This window comes from Fistularia commersonii, chromosome 6, assembly GCF_037954325.1.
Source record: "Fistularia commersonii isolate RoL2024-O1a breed Wild chromosome 6, RoL_Fcom_v1.0, whole genome shotgun sequence".
NCBI classification, from domain to species: Eukaryota; Metazoa; Chordata; class Actinopteri; order Syngnathiformes; family Fistulariidae; genus Fistularia; species Fistularia commersonii.
Genome location: NC_141289.1, coordinates 8,788,669 through 8,809,512, shown reverse-complemented (window position 1 = coordinate 8,809,512; position 20,844 = coordinate 8,788,669). Strand labels below are relative to the sequence as shown.

General features: G+C 42.6%; 1 protein-coding gene across 3 annotated transcripts in view; it reads right to left on the bottom strand.

The window, feature by feature from the left end:
- Positions 1-115: 115 nt before the first annotated feature.
- The window catches only part of nbeal1 (neurobeachin-like 1), a 43,570-nt gene continuing 22,841 nt past the window's right edge, over positions 116-20,844 (bottom strand). For all 3 annotated transcript variants that reach the window (XM_086147981.1, XM_086147982.1, XM_086147983.1), the window contains 34 exons: positions 18,688-18,847; positions 18,491-18,593; positions 18,248-18,407; positions 16,766-16,924; positions 16,396-16,555; positions 15,750-15,838; positions 14,344-14,949; positions 13,196-13,371; positions 12,806-13,094; positions 11,903-12,211; positions 11,675-11,824; positions 11,433-11,590; positions 11,120-11,244; positions 10,288-10,414; positions 9,967-10,115; positions 9,746-9,879; positions 9,536-9,637; positions 9,288-9,383; positions 9,040-9,164; positions 8,378-8,518; positions 8,146-8,276; positions 7,902-8,011; positions 7,633-7,750; positions 7,296-7,393; positions 7,073-7,189; positions 6,849-6,938; positions 6,585-6,694; positions 6,295-6,467; positions 6,118-6,212; positions 5,793-5,909; positions 4,636-4,797; positions 4,258-4,406; positions 4,031-4,166; positions 116-2,617 (listed from right to left, as the gene is read on the bottom strand). In XM_086147981.1, the coding sequence (XP_086004107.1) occupies positions 2,513-2,617; positions 4,031-4,166; positions 4,258-4,406; positions 4,636-4,797; positions 5,793-5,909; positions 6,118-6,212; positions 6,295-6,467; positions 6,585-6,694; positions 6,849-6,938; positions 7,073-7,189; positions 7,296-7,393; positions 7,633-7,750; positions 7,902-8,011; positions 8,146-8,276; positions 8,378-8,518; positions 9,040-9,164; positions 9,288-9,383; positions 9,536-9,637; positions 9,746-9,879; positions 9,967-10,115; positions 10,288-10,414; positions 11,120-11,244; positions 11,433-11,590; positions 11,675-11,824; positions 11,903-12,211; positions 12,806-13,094; positions 13,196-13,371; positions 14,344-14,949; positions 15,750-15,838; positions 16,396-16,555; positions 16,766-16,924; positions 18,248-18,407; positions 18,491-18,593; positions 18,688-18,847 (5,229 nt within the window). In that variant the 3' untranslated portion in view covers positions 116-2,512. The remainder of the gene's footprint in view (positions 2,618-4,030; positions 4,167-4,257; positions 4,407-4,635; positions 4,798-5,792; positions 5,910-6,117; positions 6,213-6,294; positions 6,468-6,584; positions 6,695-6,848; positions 6,939-7,072; positions 7,190-7,295; positions 7,394-7,632; positions 7,751-7,901; positions 8,012-8,145; positions 8,277-8,377; positions 8,519-9,039; positions 9,165-9,287; positions 9,384-9,535; positions 9,638-9,745; positions 9,880-9,966; positions 10,116-10,287; positions 10,415-11,119; positions 11,245-11,432; positions 11,591-11,674; positions 11,825-11,902; positions 12,212-12,805; positions 13,095-13,195; positions 13,372-14,343; positions 14,950-15,749; positions 15,839-16,395; positions 16,556-16,765; positions 16,925-18,247; positions 18,408-18,490; positions 18,594-18,687; positions 18,848-20,844) is intronic.

Genomic DNA, 20,844 nt, shown 5'->3' with positions numbered 1-20,844 from the left:
AATACATCTAAAAACATCCTTCTCTCATCATTGTTCTGATAATAATTTCCAATAATGATAAAGAATGAGAGAGAGAGAGAGACAGACAGACAGACAGACAGACAACTTGGTTAAATTCATTTAAATTTAGACAATACTTTAATGATCATTTTCCACATGTGTATACAAAGCAGTTTGTACAGATTAGGGAGCAGAGTTAAAACAATTTAATACAATTTAGTACCTGGAAAGTGCAAAAAGTACATTTCAAATACACTGAAATAAAAACCATGCTGTACACTATATATATTTATATACTGTATTCATAAATAATCACAGATATACACATATCCATTTGGTGACAGTCACAGAGAATGTTGCTAAGACACAAAATAGTATTTTGAAGTTTTTCTCTCAGTTTCCCGTTTAAACTTGGGTGGTTCAAACTGTGGGAATACTACTTTTCTTTTGATTTTCTTAAACTTCTGGGATGATTCGTTCTGGTGACAACAAACACCTACATCTGTAATCACTAAATAAAGGCACTCTGTTGTAGATTATTGGTGGAAGTTTGGACAAAAGAAAACACTCAACTTAAAAATGTCTTAAAAAAAAAAAGAGGACATGTATTGGTTTCTGCCCTCCGTCTTGCTATGACAGTTAAATAAAAAAAAAAAAAACAATTAAAAAGTCAGATCAGAAAAAGAGAGAAAGGAAATGGTCAAAGTCCCCCGGGGTTCCAAGCCAAAGCCGCGAAGAGGTCAAGATGAGATGCTGCAACAGTTTTTACAGAATCTGAGGCCATTTTCACAATTATGTTTAAAAAAATTGGCTTTACATGCATAAGTTTCATTTCCTAACGCACGCACGCACGCACGCACGCACACGCACACGCACACGCACACGCACACACTTAGACATGATGAACCATAGCTCTCTGTGATTCTGAGAGCGACTGAATAGCCAAAAGGCTTCATTCACCCTTGTACAAATTGCCTACAGAGCAACCAATTGAGGCGTGCAAGCCGTTGGTGAAGCCACGGGGAAAAAAAACAACAAAAAACAACATAACTCCAAAACTCTTACTTCAAGATGGGCAGCAGGAAACATGAGATGTACAGTTAATATTGGAGGGGGGGTACCACTGCAATTTTGGTTAGTGTCCCTCTTAAGTTATCGGAATACTAGAGGTCCAGGACTGGTAGGCAGGGAAGAACATGAGGAGCATCATCACACACCAATGACAGGAACTGTATTGCTATTAACACTGACATTTCACGAAGCCCTTGAGTGTATATTCTCCTTCGTTCACAGGAAGTTTGAACATTGAGAAAAGTCCTAAAATATGCAATAACAGGTGTCTGCCTTCAGGATGCACTACTGAAGAAATGTGATTTAATATAGAAAGAAAGAAGAAAATGCTACTTTTTACTTATAAATAAACAAAGATGCAACTAACTTAAAAATGTTTGATGGAGCACAGTGAGCGGTGTATTAACATTGTCAGCACTGCACCTTGTTGGGTTTGTAGTGTTTTTACAAGTGGATTTTTCTTCACAAAACCGTTTCTTTGATGATAAGCTGTAATAAAAGACAGATGCAACCTGAAAGAAAAAAAAAACCTTCACTTCTCAATCGCAACATTTGTCAGCTAATCTCAAAAAGAAAAAATGCCATGCACATGAAAAGATGTTCGTGCATCAACATGTCAAAACTGGAAAAAAAGAACAGAAAGATAAACGAATATCTCACAAAAACATGCAAATATATACAGAAAGGTAGAGCAAATGGTGGAGTGATGGAGCTGTCTTACTGCATGTACGCTGCCCACATGCAGCTTTGAGGCAACGCTTAAAAATCTAAGCCTTTAGAGACCTGTCTCTCTGCTTTCAAGGCAAAGTAATGTGCGTGAGAGGGGAAGGCCACTTGAAACTATATTTGAATATGGCTGCGTGCACACGCGCACACACACACACACACACACACACACACACACACACACACACACCTAAAGCTCAGTGATCAGCCCCCCCCCTGTGCAAGGAGGAGACAATGATCTTGTCAAATGTGAGCTGAGCAGACGTACCCTTTTTGACAAACGTTAGTCTGGTGCTACAAGAACAACAAGGGCTAGCTGAGGGATAAGGAGAGAAGCCATGATGATGGAGGGGAGGGGGGCTGGTGCAGCAGAGCTGGCCCTTCCTTGTGGATTTGAACAGAAGCGCCAGCGCTAATTGCTCAATCCAAACCATAAAAACACTGTACACAGAGGGGACGTACACAAGAATGGCTGTGCTGACATTTGCCATTGTATCTACGCAAACCCATGTGCCACACATTCCAAAGTGTGAGGAGATACTGGAGGAACTCAATGGGGTTCCTGCGGGGAGTGAGGCACAATGAGGCAACCGCTTTACTGACCCACAGGAATGGATTGGAACTGGTTGATGGGAATGGAGGATGAGTGTGAGGCGGGGTTAGATGAAGGAACACAGAATTGTGGGGAGGGAAGAGGGGGAGGCTGGGATCAGTATCAGTTGTGGTCGTGCTGGGTGTTGTACTCCGTCTCTCCTGACGAGATCTGGGTCAGCTTCTTGCTGGAGCCCCACAGCTTCCTTGTAATCTGGCCAAAACGCATCTGAGAAGAGTGCAGGGAGAGGAGGAGGAGGAAGTGGAGGGAGGGTAAAAAAAAAAGAGGCATGAAGTCAAAGGAAACAAAGGGGGGGGTTATGATTCATGAGTGATAGATTAGTTCAATGCTGCTTGATTGCTGGTGAGGCAATAAGGAAAGTTTCATTCACTTTGCAAATAAAGACAGAAAGCAGGGGGGGTTGCAGCTTAATCAGGGGTGGGTGTGTGAGGAGCTACGCTGCCATTATCCTACTACTGACATATTCAGAACACTGAGTTCTATCTTGGCACAAGATTATTAGTATTGGATGACAGCTATTGTGTGGATATGGCTTGCAGAAGCGTTAAGGTATGTCACATTTTGTTTCATAGTATATGTGTTGTATTTTGTTGAACACACTCAAGCATTGAACATAAAGACACTTCAGGTAAACAGTAGGGCTGAGACAGAACATCTGGACTACGATATATCATTCTGCTTCCTCTTGTGATTAGATACTGATGCACTGGCGACAAATAGCATTTTTCTTAAAACAGCCGGGACTGTAAGCAGATTCCCTTACTATTGTTTGGAATAGTGTGTTTGTAATGTTTCTCTAAATTCCATGATACAATTCAGAATTTAAATACACAATTCCAGCTCTTGTCCTGGTGGACTATATGTTTTTGTTCAGTTAGTTGTAAAGAAAGTGTGACACATTATATATTAATTGTCTAGGAGTTAATATTGATTTTAGCATCACCACAGTGGGAACCGAGGTTAACAGCATGAGATGGCACCAACCATGGGCCCATGGCAACATCGAGATGAATATTTCATTGTTGACAAAATCGTCATATATAAAAAAAAAAAAAAATTTAGGGAAGCACAACATATTACTTTCATTTCACAGTTGTTGCTCTAATGAACAGCGTCTAAGAAGCTGCGATCCGGGTATGAGCCTTTACGTGTGTGTGTGTGTGTGTGTGTGTGTGTATGTGTGTTTGTGATAAGCGAGTTAACCTTCTCCAGGCAGATGTTGCAGATTTGCGACAGCTAAATGCTACTTAGCTAATTACGCCACAACTTAATTTGAGCCTGAGAGGGTTAAGAAACTGAACACAACTGTGTGTTGCAACACAGGAGACGTATATATGTGTGTGTGTGTGTGTGAGTGTGTGTGTGTGTGTGTGTGTTATGTGTGCGCACGCGTGGGTATGTGAGTGTTAAACTGCCATAAGTATACTGAAAGGGCAGGGTAAGAGGGAACTCGGGCCGCTAGCGTTTGTGGGAGCTGGAATTGGTGCTGAATACCAGCTGGTCTCGCTGGTGCAGCAGGCGAGTTGGCGAGTGAGCTCGGAGCGGGGCCAGCAGGGGGGAGGCCATGAGCGGCGATCCCTCCAAGCTTTGAGCGATGTAGCTCCTCAGCGAGTTCTTTACCTCCGCAGGTTTGCCCACGCCCACGATGATCAGCTTGCCGTCTTCAAGGCCGACCAGAACGTGACTCTGCTCCTTGGTGACCGAGACACAGCGCACTGGTACCCTCATTGCCATGGGCTCGGCACATAGTGATAAGCTGCACCAATGAACAGGGGGTTACAGGGAGGAATGATGTTTATGAAGACTCTGTTTTAAAACTCGGGGCAAGGATGGATCTCTGGGTTTACCTGTAGAGGTCTCGGATGGAGAGGTATCCCTGCTCACTACCGGTGACGACATATTCCCCTGAAACGCATATGTCAGTCATCTGCTCTTTCAGCTGCTCACTGCGGAGGTGCTTCCCATTCACCGAGTACAGATGGAGGGCATTCTTATCCTGCGAGAGAAGAAGTGATTCACTATATGTTCATAATGAGCAGGCTATAAATCAAAATAAACAGTTTGTGAAGAGAAAACTAAACACTGAGTTAGCCAAAACGGCCAGCAGAAGTAAGAAGTGAGCAAAATCTTGGTGAGGTTCATGGTATGGAAAATATAAAAATAACACTAATATCATAAAGCGTCCAGTTTATGACTCCTGATCAGGGACACACAGGGGCACACACCTTGAGCGTCGCCTTGCCCTCCAGGCAGGTGTGGACCAGCAGGTGACCCTCCCAGGACACGGCCAGGTGAAGGATGGACAGCGGCAGGGTGCTGTCGCACGGCGGCCGCAAGCAACGCATGTACTGACCCCGCCGCACCGTGTGGATGATTACCGTCCCATCCTGAGATGCAGGAAGTGACAGATCAAATTAACATTGTTTGAATTTTTCTGGTTAAATGTACAGATATTGTCACTCACTTGACTTTTTTTTTGTACAGCATTATCATCTGTTACATATTATCTTTACATTTCCTCTTGTAAATTATGTCCTAGTTCTCACCTATAGTTTACCACTATTTTATGTACATTACACCCAATCTGTAAATCCCCTGTATTGACATAATATACCATGTCAGACTGTTTTGTCATACTGTCAATTTATTTATTATATCTGCACCAGCTGCTCTTTTGCACTTCTGGTTAGATGCTAAACTATAGTTAGTTATCCTCTACTTGTACATGTTAACGACAATAAAGTGGAATCTAATCTAAAATTATGCTGCATCATCTTGCAGTTGCTGCTTCTGGCAGCAGAGGATGCCGTTGCCAGCAAGTCACCGAGAGACATTTCAATCACTAAAGTAATGGTTACATGATTGCTTCGCTGGGAAGTGCAAACAGTTACAGTTCTCAAGAGACTGGCCTTTAACCGCAAAGAAGACTTATGGTAGGGCAGCCAGCATTTACATTAGTATTCAGTGAATATTCAGAAAAATGTGACCCCCCCCCCCCCCACACACACACACATTTAGCCTTTGAGTGTTCAATAAGGGAACCTGAGTTTCAACGGAGACTTGATTCCATTAATTCAGGAAAACCACTTTAACGTCAGTCCCCACTGTATGTTGTGATTGGCAGTAAAGTGCCAATCACAATAAGATTATTGCAATTTCAGAAAAAAAAAACCAAAACCCCAAAAAATGAATCATTACAGCAAGAAACTTCTTAGATGTTCTTTCAAAGATTTGGATTACATAAAACACATTCACTATGCTTAAGTTAAAGACACAAATCGACATCCCATTTCCTTTACTTTTTTTGTGAAAGGGCAAGAGGAGATAAGACTTAGCAAGAGATGCTGTATCAGCTGTGACCTCCTCGGGGACGTGTTCTTACCCGAGATCCAGACACAGCCATGTCCAGCTCCGTGCTGATACTGACGCTGACCACCTCATCTGTGTGTCCATACAGCACTTGGACTGGTTTGGGACAGAGACCGACCGGTGCTCCACCCTGCAAGAAAGAAACACGCAAAGCCAAATGTAAACAATTGTGCAACGTTGTTTATTTCCCTACGATTATTTGACAAACACACAAGAATTTTTTTATTTTTATGGACGGATATTTAATCTGAAATGTGGATGCACCTTCCCAACTTCAAGTCATGCATTGAAGTTGAGTTTTATTTGCATTTACTAACACCATGTTTACATATGTTCACCTGATGCTGAACCTGCCACACCATGCAGGTTGTGTCTCTGGAGCCAGAGATCAGGTGAATACTGCAGTGGTCCATTGACAAGCACGTCACAATATCTGAAGCACAGAAGCAAAAATCAGTTACTACACACACAAATGCATGCGAGTCACTGGTACTGTGTGTATGCTGTGTGTTTACCCATGTGTCTGATGTGGTGTCCCACAGTCTTGCTCTTGACGAGGGAGGTGACCCGTAGACTGTTGTCCCAGTGGCCTCCACTGAAGAGCAGCTTGCCGTCATGGGAGGCCACAAACAGCGCCGCTGTTACCTCCACGCCCGGAGCGAACGGTCCTGACAGGAAACGCTGGGTCCTGGCCAACAAGAGGATATGGTGAGATTGTGGGAGATGAAGGCGGGGAGACCCATGAAACTGAAAAAAATGTGCTATGTAGCAATAAATATTAGAAATTACACGCGATTTGCCTTACTTAGTGTTGGCCACCGTGGGGTCCTTGATGAAAGTGAAGTAGTTGGAAATGTTCTTGTTGTAGGGTAGCCACCCATGTGTCCCGAACAGGCAATTCTGACTCACTGTCAGCTGAACACATTGCAGAAACAGGCACAGTCTGTCAATCCTGTTTGGATTTTCGCATTCCATTTGATAAAGTAAGGTTGAAATATTTATGTTTTAAGTCAAGTCTGTTAGAATCATAACAGAGACAAATATTAGAAGATGGGCACGAAAGGTTTACCATGGTGTCTGGGCTCCCTTGGGTGATGAAGGAGTGGGACTGATTCTTTGGTACTATGGCTTTGACAAGTGGTACGTTGTCACTTATTCCCTGTGATATTTGAAGATAATATAAATGACAGAAAATGTCTGTTATGATATGGTCAGAAAAGTCAGGGTCCCACTGTTTCTCTTTCAGCAGGCATAAACGTGTCAAGCTGCCTGTCGAATGTGAGGAGATCGAACCTCAACGAAGAAAGACTTGAGGACGCTGAGGTGTTCGAAAATGCTGAGAGGAGACGAGTCCAACTGAGCCTTCCTCTTCTCAACTTCCTCCTGTGCTAAACGTACTGGATGGGGCTCCTACATTACACAAACAACAAAAATTCAGATTTGGGGAATGGAAATGCAAAGCCTTACCAGCACATGTTAATAACATCATATCTTCTGTTGTGTTCTCTGCCTGTACCTTGAGTAGCTGACAAGGTGTCTGTCCAAAGTTGCTGATCATGCCTTCGAGGGCTTTGCGCTCTTTCTCATCGGTGATGGCATCAAGGTCCACGGCTCCTGCAAAACGCATCCAATATTTAGAATGGTACAGTTACATTTCAGTGGAAACAATTTCTTTCCCAGTTTTTCTACATGGGTTGGGTGAAAGGAAAAAGGATTACGCTTATTGCTGTTCAAAGAATTCTGAAGTCACAGAAGGTTGCATGCAAGTGCATGTGCAGAATTAAACAGAAATGTCTGTCTCTGCGACAAATCATGTCCAAGACTAAGGGAGGAGTAAAAACATGAAACTTTACCTTCGTATGTGCAGTAGTAGAAGACATTGAGGGCCTCGACTGCTGCAGGGCCCCGCTGCTTGTAACCGAAGATCAGATCGATCCACTCATGAAGGTGGGCTGACACATACTCCGACTCCTGTTACAAAAAAACACGCAGAGCAATGGAGACAGAAGTAACAGAATGACCTTTGCCACACATGCAATTAACAGTGGAATCTACAAACAAGAGCCAGTGGCTTTTATTCCTTTTATAAGGATGCAGCTGCAGAGCGAGAAGTCATTCTCACCAGGGCTTTGCGGTGCTTGTAAATGAAGTCCTCTGGGGACTTGGCCCACTTTGGCAGAACAACATCATTTACCCTTTCCTTAGAGATTTGCAGGCGACCCAGATCAAAAACTTCATACAGAGACAAAGAGAGAAAAAAATACTTTGACCAAATCTGATGAGTTATTACTTAGCAACTTGGCTTTACGACATCAGTGGTTGTGCGACATTTCACTCGTACTAAGACCAAGTTGATAAAACTTCACCATTTTGGTTTTCCAGGAATTCTGGGAAGTAAAAGAATTCAGGGATGAGTTCTTTGACGTCGTTGGGGTTGTCCATAAGAGTCTGCCATGTGGCTGGGATGGAGTGGAACTGGCGGTCGGCGCAGTCAAACCTGAGGGTAAAGCAGAAAAGGCAGATCTTTAATAATGGATGCGATGTTTATCATCGAAAGCCATATGGGAGGGAACAAATTACAGAGTGTATATAAATTACCGTCCACTCTGCAGCTGGATGTGCAGGGAGGTGAAAGGCTCCACTCTGATTAGGTAGTGCATCACACCAGCAGCATTTGAGTAATGGGTGCCATAATGAAATCTGTCAATTGTTCCTGTTGGGTCCTCAAAACTTTCATACCTAATGAAAAGAGTTAAGAAATGTAATACAACTTTTCTAGATGATAGTATGTTGTCTTACAACTTTTTATGACAACTCACTTGTCTTTTCCTGCTCCTTTGCTTGACTGCTGCTTTTGACAAAGCTGACCTCCAAATTCTGTACTCCATCTCAACTAAGCCTGCAATAACTGAATGAACACACTGATCTCTTGAACTGCTCTGACCTGACTCACTCCAATTTGGTGTTTCTCCGGCCTCAGATTTCGACACATCTGCAATCAACAGTCATGTTCCAAAGCCTGTGACATTCCCTCTGCTCCTGTAGGCCTCAACTGCTCTACGGGCTAAAAATAAAACAACAGTAAAAGCTCAGCCTGGTTGTGGTGTGTCTCATCTCTGATGCCACTATGGCAAAGCAAGCTCTCCTGCTGCCCATCTGTGAGCAAAGACTAAAGGACCTTCTGAGTGAAACTTGGACCCTTCTTCAACCAACATCCCTTTAACATGTGCTACCTATGTCTTTCGAGTGATTCAACGTACTTCTCTTTTACAGCCTTGGCGTTGCGGCTGTTCAGCACCGCCACGGGCTTTGAAAGGTCCCTGAATACCCGTGGGTCGGACAGGTCCAGCTCCTCTGAGGTGTAGTCGGACAAAATCCAGGGAAACTGGTTGCACATAAACACAACAAATTTCTTAAGTACTGACTGTTACCCATTAATGTTGATTCTCTGCTAAGACAAGTTACCAAAGATACCAATGGTTGTGCACTATTACAGCGAGAGACATACCACCGGATACTGGGCCAGGTCATTGTACGTTCTGCCTGCAATTGTGTTGAGCTGCATCAAGTAGTCAAAGTTGGTAATTTCCCGGTTCACCCATTTCTGCACACATGAATATTTTCACTAGATTCAAAACCAGGTAGCATTGATCAATATATTTTGGAATAAAAATAAATACACATAAAGTATATCATAACCTTCTGAACACAAGAATGAGTACTTTTTAATAAAGCAGAACACCATTGGTTCCTGACCTGTGTGAGCCCAGAGGCCTTGAGGAGCTCCTGTGGTGAACGAGTCCCGTACAGGCTGAGGGATCGCAGCAGCAACATCCGGCTATAGACCTTGTTTCTTGCCTGAGAAGAAAAAAATATCGGAAATTCTGTTATTGGTCTTTGAAAGGAAGAGGGGGCAGAGGTTTTCTTTCATGTACTTGATCTAAATAAAAGTTTGTGGCTCATCACCTCTTTCTTGAAGTTGAGAAAATAGTTGGTTTGGTCGATGAGAAAGATCTCTAGAGCTGAGCGACGTAGGTTATATCGTCGAAGGTGGACCTCCCGGATCTGAGACAGGGGCCATTTAAAGTCATGGCCGACTCCTTGAGGAAATAAATCACCACAGTTGGTTCAAGGAAAAGCAACACATTTTTCCACTTTATCATGTCCACTTCTTAAAGTTGTCTCACCCTCATCTTTCTCCTGGCTGCTGTCATAGAAATATATGTGCTGAGTTGTGAGTTCAAGGCGGCCTGGCACCACATCCACCACCGTTACCAGCTCACAGTCCTCCCATAGAACCAGCTTTTCTTTTTGGCCAGCCTCCTCTGCTTCAACCCTGCAAGAAAAGGTTAAAAAATTGACCATTTAATTGTAAACGTGCGGAATCAGCGGTTCAAATTTGAACTCCTATAAATAAGTGGCTCTGCTGAATATCATTGTTGTGTTGGTCATACAAAATGTTAGCGTTATCAGTAAGGTGAACACAGTTGGTATATTTGGTGACTAACTGGTTGTTTGCAGCAATGGGATCTTCTTCTGGCAGCTCCAGTATGTCATCTTCTAAATCGCTGACTTTAACCTGCTTCACAGCCTCCAGCAACAAAGACTCGGGGGTTACACGCTGTTGATGAACACCTGACAACAAGAGGGAATTCTGAATTGAAGGAAGGATCCAGAAAGCATTCATATCAAACTCGAAGTGCTGCCAATGAGTGTTTAGCATGCAGGCTCATGGCTGACAAACTACAAATTCTTACCAAGTAAGAGAGAATACTTCACTTGTTTTTCACAACAAAAGTCACAAAACTTATGAAGCACACGTGCAAAAGTAGCTCCATGCTGACATGAACCAGACAAAGATGTCATCATTATCAATTACTGATTGCCATAGTTTGCTAAATTACTGTCTATTGAGGTGGTTTATGCTCATGAGTATGTACTATATCAATAACTGAATAGTAAGTTTGAGTGTTGTGTTCATCTATGGATAACAGTAGAAGGGACTTTTTGAAGTTCACTTTGTTATGTCACAGCTTTCTAATGTTGTCATTTTGACATTTTAATGTAGAGTGGTGGATTATCCTCCTCATAAAGTAGATGGACATACGTGTAAGACACGAGTTCAGCCAAAAGAGGATTTTCACTGGTGGTGCATTTTAATCTGTTTATCAACAGCAGGCCAGATGAGTAAAATGACAGCTCAGTTAGCACAAAAGTTCCTTCATTTGTTTAAATTCTGTTCACTCTCAAATACATTTTTTAAAAGAAATAACCGAACGCTCCACAAAACCTGCAGGGAAATGCCAGCTAAAAGCCAATGAAGACATGTTCCTGCCTTACCAAGGTTGTCTCGCAGAGCACTGGCCTCTTTGTGAGGGTCAAAGTTGTAATTGCGGACCAGCTTCAATCTCATGCGGGAAAAGTTCTCTGCGCTGGACACTCTCCAGTGCATCTCATCCTGCTGCCTGTTAGAAAAAATTATAAAGCCCACTTGACACGGCTTTGCCTTTTTCCTATTCATGTTAGCTTTCTAGTGCCGCTGCTCATGTCTTATAAATATGGCTGCATTTACCAAGTTTTTATTTCTCCGCTATCTCATTAAGTCAATTCACCGTTGAGATGTATTTGAGGTCTTTTGTGACTATAAAAGTACCTTTCAGCCCAGGGCCCCCTCTCACACACTAGACCTCGTCGTGCTGCTTTCCACTGCCTGAGGATGGCACTGTTCTGGCTGTGCTGCTGCTTCAACATGTTGTTGTACCGCAGGTTCTCCTGACGGCTGCGGCGTGAGAACGGTTCAACAAATTGCTCCTGCAGTTGAGAGACACCCGAGCTGATGAGAATGGTTTCATTAAGGGACTTCGGTCAAGACAAAAAAGGAGGTATCCTACTAACCTGGAAGCGGATCTTGCTCTCGCCCCTCTCTCGCTCTCTCTTGTGCAGACTGACCATGAAGGCCTCGTAGCACTCCTTCCAGTAGAGCGCCATCGCTTCATGGCCCTGGCTGAACATCTCAATTTCATATTGCTTCATATACGGAATAATCTGAAACAATGCATGTTTTAGTCGTCGTCATCTATTATCATAATCTTAAACACATGAAAGTAATTATCAATGTCATACATATTTGTCGAGGTAGACGCGCCACTCGGGCGAATTGCAGTAGAGTTGGAAGTCCTCAAAAAAGGATGGGCTCCCATTGGTGTCGGGGAGCTGGGGGAGGTGCAGCTCCATGTAGAGGAGGCGGTGAACTTTCGAGAGCAGAGTCCGAAGGAGAGGAACCAGGAAGGAGTAGGTTTCCTCCATCTGCTCTTGGATGGAACGGCGCAGAATCCCCTCAACCTTACCCAGCAGATAACAAGCCTCATCCTGGCTGGACACCTCCTTCGTTTGCAGAATGCCATTGAGCTTGGCAGTGGCCATTGCACACACCTTGGATGGCAGACAGATGACAGGAAATCCTTATTTAATTGATAAAAAACAGATTTATAGGTGAAGCTTTGTTTACGCTTCAACAGAATCTTTTCTTTTCAGCTATTCCTTTTGTGAATTACCACAGCAAATCATCCGCCTGCATCTAACCCTCTACTCTCACACCAACCAACTTTACTGTAACGCCAATGTACGGCTCATCACCTCACTCCAGAATGTCTCTCCTAATTCCCAACTTTTGGGACAATACCACTAACATGATTGAGCATTACACCTTCAACTTCCAGCTTCAGACTCCTGCCACTATCTCACACCTCTTTTTTCCTCTAGAACATTCCGAACAAACTTCTTCTCCTTAAAAACCTTGCAATTGTATTTCAATTTCAAGCTTCACCTTGCATATTGATTCAAGATTCAAAGTGCTTATTGTCATGTGTACAGTGTTTCCCTGTATGATGAAATTCTTACTTTGCTGTCCGCAGTGCATACTGAGATACTGTTAAATCATGATACAGTGTACCCACTGTGCAAGTATAGTAGTTGGTAAATAAAAAAAATTCAAATTAGATAATTAAATAAATAAATAAAAATCACCTCAGGGTTCTCCTGAGCCATGAAGCCTAGCAGCAGTCGTAGTCCAACCTGGGAGAGCTGGAACCACTGGGTGCCTGCAGAGTACCACACCATGAGGCAGTCCATCAGTGTCACAGTCTCCTCCAGCACCTTTTCCGTCCACAATGCTGGATTGACCAGGCCCTCGGCTTGCAAGAAGTCTTGCACCATGTGAAGCAAGCGAACTGCGTTCTCTGTGTGTTGAGGCAACGTGGCGGCAGACGCCTCGCGGTTATCGCTCACAGACCACTCCAGCATTCGTTCCATTAGGCTAGAAGTGAAAGAGAAAGCACTTGGTTAGCTAACAGACATGTTAGTAGAAGCCTTAAGCTTACAAAACAAATACTGTCATCAATATAACTGAACACTAACCTGAGTTTAATTTGGTCAACAGGAAGGAGCAGCTCATTGGCTGTTCCCAGTTTGGTGAGAGCTGAAAAGACCTGTCCGCGTTCCAGCCATGCGGTATCATCAGAGCCTTCTACACCCCGCCACATCACGCAAAGCAGTATCTCCAGCAGCATGTTGCACAGCTCCTCCTCTGCTCTCTGGGGGGCAACAACACACAAGGAAAAAAATGGCTACATGTCACAAAAAACAGACAAGAGTAAAGAAACTTCACTTCTCTCCAAACAAGGACTACCGGTATCTGATCTAAACAATATTTCATGCATCTTAATTGTTGATTCTCCTCTAATGACGGGCTTTTCCACACAAAAAAATATGTCCTGAATATGAACGGTGGACTAGATTTGCCAAGAAAGTACATTTATTCACAAAACTCAAATTCTCTAACTTTCAACTGTAATGAGACACATCTAAAAGCTTTGGCTGACAGTCTCCTGCTGTCGGTGGAAACGGATTATCTCTACTCCCCCACTGACCTCCCGTGACACAGTGAAATGATGAGAAGAGTGCATCACATCGCAGTCACTGTTGGGCTCCTTGAAGAAGCGGTGATATTTCAGCCGGTGACTTTGACAGTATTAAAGTAGCCGAAGAATACTTGCTACTGCATGAACTAGAGACGAGAGATTTTCTCCTTAACTCCTCTTCTCTAATCTTAACTTTAATTCTGTCACAAAACTATGCCCGGGGCCGACATAATGACAAGTCTTTTTAAAAAGAAGATGAGAATAATCTGAATAATTTGAGGAAGCCTACCAGAGTGGATTAAAGAAAGAGGGTTCAGCGAAAGTTTTCCATGAGATGAACATAACTCCTGGTTTTCCAGCTACCTTAAACTCTGTGTCAGTAGTCATAGTAACGGATATGTTCTGCTCACTGGGAGGTCCTTGTTATTAGGAGGACATAAATACTTAATTGGACAAAGTATGCCAAAGCTCTACCCAGCTATATTCATGAAAACTGTTACTGCACATTATGAACAATCTCAGTTTCATTATAAAAATTAATCCAATGAAAGGTTAAGATATAAGGGACAAAAGACGATCATTATCTATTTTAAGCCTTCTTGCCTGTCCTAAAATAGCAGGTAAATGATGTGATGTCCATCTCACCTCAGCATTATTGAAGGACTCCCCAAGAGAGATGTTGTCGCTAAAGAGGAAGCTGTCTTCGGTCATTGAAGAAGACGCATCTCGATCTGTTGAGCTCCCGGGGAAATTCTTGGAAGTCTCCAGTGGAGATGGCGTGCTGGGCATGCTACCAGGTGTCTGGTTGCCACTCTCTACACTCTCAAAAGCCTGCATGTGGGTCAAATCTAGCATCAAGCCTCCAGATTTTCCAACCACCCAAGGCTTGATGTGGAGCGTTGGCTCCGTGGAGGCAGAGGAGGATGGCGTGTCAAGCAGTGAAATGACATCGCCGTTCTCCAGGCTGTCCACAGATCGAGAGTCACCCATGCTCAGCTGGTCATCCTCCAGCCGGTCCAAGCGCCCCGTGCTCCCTGCCCGAGCTCTTCTATCCAGTGGCAGCTCCAAGCGGTTTGTACTAGTGCTGCCGGGCTTGCTTAGGTCCAGGCTGCAGGTGCTGACAGTGTCTGCACTCCGCAGAGGCAAAGAACCTTCACCCCTCAGGTAGAGTCTCATAAACGTGTCTTGCCAACACTGCTGCCTGGAGATCTGGACGGCAGCCTCCTGCTGGGACTGTAGCAACTGGTACACCTAGAGACAGAAGTTGCTTTTTCTTACTTTTTAAATAGTAAATGTCTGCAAAAAATCTTAGCAATTCAGTAGCAAAAAAGGGAGATGAAGAATTTAGCTGTTAAATTTGAAAGTGAACTGTTTTCTGTATTTCAATATCGGTGGTAAATGGCTCTTTTTTAAATCTAACATACTTAAAATACAATGGAAGTAAGGGACTATGTAGAGGTTAACAGGACACACTGTAGTAATCCTGCATTGCTTCTTGAGAAACAAATCAATCCTCTAATCAGGGCTTTATTTCATTACTGTAGAAACAAACCTACGTTTCACAATTACTGCATTTGCTGAAAGAATGTCAGCAAAAAATAATGACTAACAGTGAAACAAAAACAAGGAACCACAGTCAGCTGCTGGCTAAAAAACAGCCTGCTCATCTTCAACTTCTCAGAAAGGTAACAAAGGGGAAAATGCTTTCACCAAGAAGTTGCATTTGCTCATAATGCGATGGAAGACGTCCAATTACTGAGAAACCTCTTCAATTAAAATGTACATGAGGTAAGTGGAAACAGAAGAGGGAGAGAGAGAGAGTTAAGAAAGGACAATATACAGTTATTGTCCTTTCCGAACAAAACATTAAGGGTTACTGGAAGTACACAGCGGTCAGTGGAACAGCTTTGTGGCAGTACCACTGTGTGATTTAATTTATTGTGCTTGGATTTGGCTTTGGAAATGCCATATGATGGTATAAAGAATCACAAAAAAGTGGAAAATGCATAAGCAAACAAATCGATACCTAGTAAGGTAATGAATGTTCTTACCCGTTTGCAGACTATAAGGCGTACACTTGGTCCGGCCCTGTGCGTGAGCTGAACCAAGGCCATTAGGTCCTTGTAGTTCACCACATGATCTGTCAATTTCAAATACACAGACTCTTGTTTTTTGTGGAATGTTATGGGATACATCCATCTTGACGATTGTTTTGTTTGGCTGTTAGTAAATTTGCCTACTGGAGGACAATGGGTGCAACCGAAACAGGAATGACCTACTCGACAGGGAGGTGGTGATGTAATCGTGACAAGCTAGACCCTACAGAACATCATTAGCATAATGCAGCTAATAGGAAAGTATTCATTATCTGATTATTTGATTGGATCTTTAACCGATGTTCAAGTCTTCCAGTGTTGTACTATATTATGGACAACAATCCTAAATATTTCCCAACCAATTCTCTTTTTTTTTCAATCGATAAAAATAAAAGGGCATGGTTGAATAGTAGAGTCATGACTGCTGCCATCTCTTTTACACCAACTCAATGTTGTACATTGAATTTTATATACGTGCTGAATGACAGCTACTGCTGTCAACGTATGATTACATAGTCTTTTATGTAAAAAGGCCTGGGTGTCTTGGTCCAAAACAGAGATGAGAAAAAACTTGCTTAGAGAATTATAAGGGAGCACTGACCCGTGTGGAGGACCTGATTGAGGAGAGCCCGACTCAGAGTCGGGGTGATTTGAAGCTCGGAAAAAAGCAGCGACAGGCCGCTGTACCCGGCCTCTCTCAGCCGCAAACGCTGCTTGTTTTTCTCGTAGACACGGTCACAGCGCAGCATACGCTCAAACAACTGCACAGAGGGGGGGGGGGACAATTCCGTGATTATAACTCCGGCATCTTCGTCAGAAATGAGAAAATAATTCAAGTGAAGATTTTGCATCTATAATAAAAATAATTGGTAAGGTGGATATTGCAATAATGTCATGCAATATTACTATGCCTGTGGTACAATTGCTATCTATAAATATCTAACTTCCAGGTGTAATTGGCTACAGCCCACCTTGAAAACAAGCTCTCGCAGGTGGTCCGAGTGTTTGTTATTGAGAAGAAGTGCATAGCAGGAGTCAGCTGCCCCAGGCTCAAAGAGGAGCAGGAAGAGCTGGTCTCTGGCAGGACTGCTCTGAAGAAGGCTGAGGAGCAACTCCAACAATTCACAAAGCTTTCTCACACACACACACACACACACACACACACACACGCACGTACGCACGCACACACATACACATGCACAAAGACAGCTTCAGTAACTTTGATTAACAAAAAGAAATTGTGCAACATGACACTTTTGTAATTGAGTGTGCACAATGATCATCTCTCGTAGGTGTGTGTATTTGTACTGGAATATTAACTTCTTGAATCACATTCTTATTTCACAGATCTTAAAACATCTTAACGGTTATTGGTCAGGTTTTATTCACTTCTTGGAGCAGTATGTGTGTTGTTTAATGCAAGAGCACTTGTATTAAGCTCATTCACTTTTAATCTATTTTGGTCGTTGCTGCAGAGCAGGTTGCCATACAGCGCATGGCCTGTGTTATGTAAAAAAATGAAGGATCTGGAGAGAGTGTAATTGAAACAAATATAAAAATAAGTTTTAATAATAAACAATAAGAAAAACAAAAGCTGAATTAAGTGCTTACATTTTCAGATTTTATATTTGAGCAATATCAATGTGGCCCATTAATACTGGTTTGATTAATAACAATATAGTATTGGAGGTCAGTCACATGGAGGAGGATCATGGGATTACAGATACCATATGCTCACCGAAGGTGACGTAAGCTTCTATAAGTAGAGTAGTGTAGGAGGAAATAAAAAGCGACAAAACAGGAATTATAAAAGATTGAGAGCAGTGGGAAGGAGGTGAGGCGCATTCTGTAAAAAACTATCTGCCGCTCGTGCAGAAGTTACAAAAACGAAAACAAGGCTTCAAAATGTTTCATTTTTGTCGTCACTCACTGATTGATGTTGCTGGGAAAAACCTGCCTCCAATTTTTTGCTTACTGGGGAGAAAAATATTTGGAAATGTAGGGGAAAGAGGAGCGGGTAATGGGTGTCTTCCTGTAAAGTTGTTGCTGGGGTAATGTTCACAGGGAGGAAGAAAATCTTGTGACAAAAAGGTAATTTTATTCCCAGGCTCATTAGCCATTGGCACCAAGTCCCTATGTAATGATTGGTTCATTTTGTGCATTAATGATGACTTGACGCTTTGCACTTTATAGAGGCCGATACAACACACATTACACTAGTGTTTCAATAGGTGCTGACAGGTGCATGAAAAGTAAATATATCCTAATCTGATTTAATGGCTATTTTGATATTCATAGTGAGCAAACTTATTTCTTTCTATCTTCGTGACAATGTCCACAGGGAGTATTGACTTTCTCCTATTTCTGATGGCGCTGCCTACTAAAAAGAATCCTTTTGCCCCTCACAAAACCAGTTTGTTGAATGAACCATGAAGCTCTCTCAGTTCCCTCACCTGATCCTCGTCCCCAATGGCAGCCATGTATCCCAGAATACTGTGCATCTCTTCCTGCGACATGCCCTTGCTGATGTAGTATTTGACAAGGCTGCAGAGGGACGCCCGGATGGTGCGGATGTCGTCTTCGCTCAGGTCACTGTCTTTGTTGCTGTTCTTACTTTTGTGCAAAAAAGAGCAGGATATTGTGTGAGAGATAGCGTGCATCAGGGGAAAAGCCAAATTTGCAAATTTGTATCTCACCCGTAATAGAGGCGTATAGTGTCAAAAAGGAACTGCACTCCATATTTTTTCCTGAACTGCTTCCTGTTATCTTTGATGATGGTGGACATATACTGGATATGACCTTTATGTAAAAATAAACAAGCAATTCAGAATTACTCACGGTCTGTTACAGGAGAATGCAGCAATCTGCTCTATTCATGCCAATGCTAATTTACCAATGCGCAAAGGGAAGTCTCCTCTGTTCCAGATGTTGAAATTGAACAGTAGGTGTGTGTGAAGCTGCTGCAACAGAGCTTGGTTCTTCTCATACGTCACCTGCTCAATCAGCAGCTGCACTGCTACGAGCACGCTGACATCCACGTGGCCTGCTGGCAGCTGGGTGTGAACACACAATGGTGTATGTCAAGAAATGATATAAAACGTAGAGAGGGCTGACAGAACAACTGAATTAGGGAAGTCGTCAAATTTGTAATTGTGGGCTATGAGTATGCAGCAATACACTCAAACATTGTCTCCACAAACAGGATAAGGAAAACACTGGAGTGGACAAACGCATCAGTGGTTTATTTGAACAAGTGCTACTTATGGGGTGTGTCCGTCTTGCCTTGAGCACTTATTACAGCATGTAAGATGCTTTCTTTAATCTGGGTCTCAGTGGGTGCTGTTACGTCCAGTGGTCTACATGCTGATTCAGAGATATTTCTCCAACGGCCCCCACCCCTTTTTTTCTTTGGAAATTGAGGAAACAAGAATGACTAATAAAGCCAGGCATTCAGATGCAAACAAACAGACAAACAGACGCAACCCCAGCCACAAAAGTGTTGTGAGGTGAATTAATTTCAGTAGAGGGCATCTATTCATCCATTGCACGCCATCAATATCTTGGTCTCATTTGCAAATAAAGCATTTCTTAATTCCTCTATTCTCAAAATGAAGCCGATCCAGCTTCAGCAGCTTGAAAACAAGAGGCTCAAATTCTTGCTGCATGGACAAGTATTATGCATGGACCTTGTGTAATCAGTTCTTTGACAAGTAGCCATCTTGCACTTGTGTGCCTCTGCCTGCCAGTCCAGTAACAGTCTACACCTATGTTTGTCCAAATTCAATATATGTATCACAGATTAAAAGAGGAAATTAAAACTAGATGTATACTAGTTGAATCAGTACTTGTGAGATCACATGTGGCAGCGTTTACCGTGCCTATAATCCTCTATCAGACAATCTTCAACCTCCTTTTTCAGGACTCGTGACTTAAGTACTGAATATTCGCTGAAAGCTCAGGATTCAAGATCAAGATAATCTTATGTTTCTCCTCAAAGGGAAACCGCAGTCAGACAAATCTCATACACAAACCTTTAAGTTTTGTTCAAATGCTGAGTTAGTTTTAACAAGAAATACACGGTCTTCTCTTTATCCACTATTATTCCAGCAAATTGCGGAGGAGGGCCCATAGAGAACATTGCAACACGGTGCAATGTCAGTCACATGAGGCTAAATATCCATAAAAATCAATGAACTGGGTGTCCAGATGAGTGAGCCCCACTGTACTCATTGTTGTTCAGAGATGAAGTCATAAGGGTTAATTAATCCAAGTGTAAACAATAAAATCAACTAGTCAACCTGTCTCAACATGGTAGTCAACGTTTGTGTGAAAGTCAGATTATTGAGTCTTCAAACATACAAGACTAGGCAAAATAGCAAATAAATAAATAGTTTTTCACAGTTGGGATGGGGTTGCCAAACAATGTTGGTTCTTTTAGAACATGTTAACATTGACGTTAACATTTAAATTACCAAAATTATTTTGTCCTTGTTGACGAACACCGTCTTTTGACTGACAAAATAGAGGAGACTCAGCAAAATTGATTCACACAAATGACTGATGCTTGCCAGCTCATTGAAGTTTCCATAACAGAGGGGCTGAATGCGTTGACGTCTTTATATTCATGTTTTGCTAGAAAAAATAAAGCCTTAGATTCATTGTATGTCCCTGGCTATGCTAATTATTACACTGGAGTCTATATGCATGATTGTATATCCCACAATACAATGCGTATATGTGCAATATAAAGGTAGCCGTGATGGCAACTCAAGTTTTCCATTTAATTAAATCATTGTAATTATTCATTCCACTTTTACTATGGTTACACTTTTGTCTTGGGTGAGACATTTTTGGCAGTGATGTGAATTTGAGTGAGGATTAGGTGTGGGGAACCACAGCAAAACGGTCTCACACTGGAGGAGGGCTCCCAGGAAAACAAGGTAGCAGCATAAGACTGAACAGACACATAATACTTTACGTACAGAACAAATTAGTGGTACATTTTTGACCATTTAGCGCACGCTATGTATATTAGGATGTGGCGTTAGTG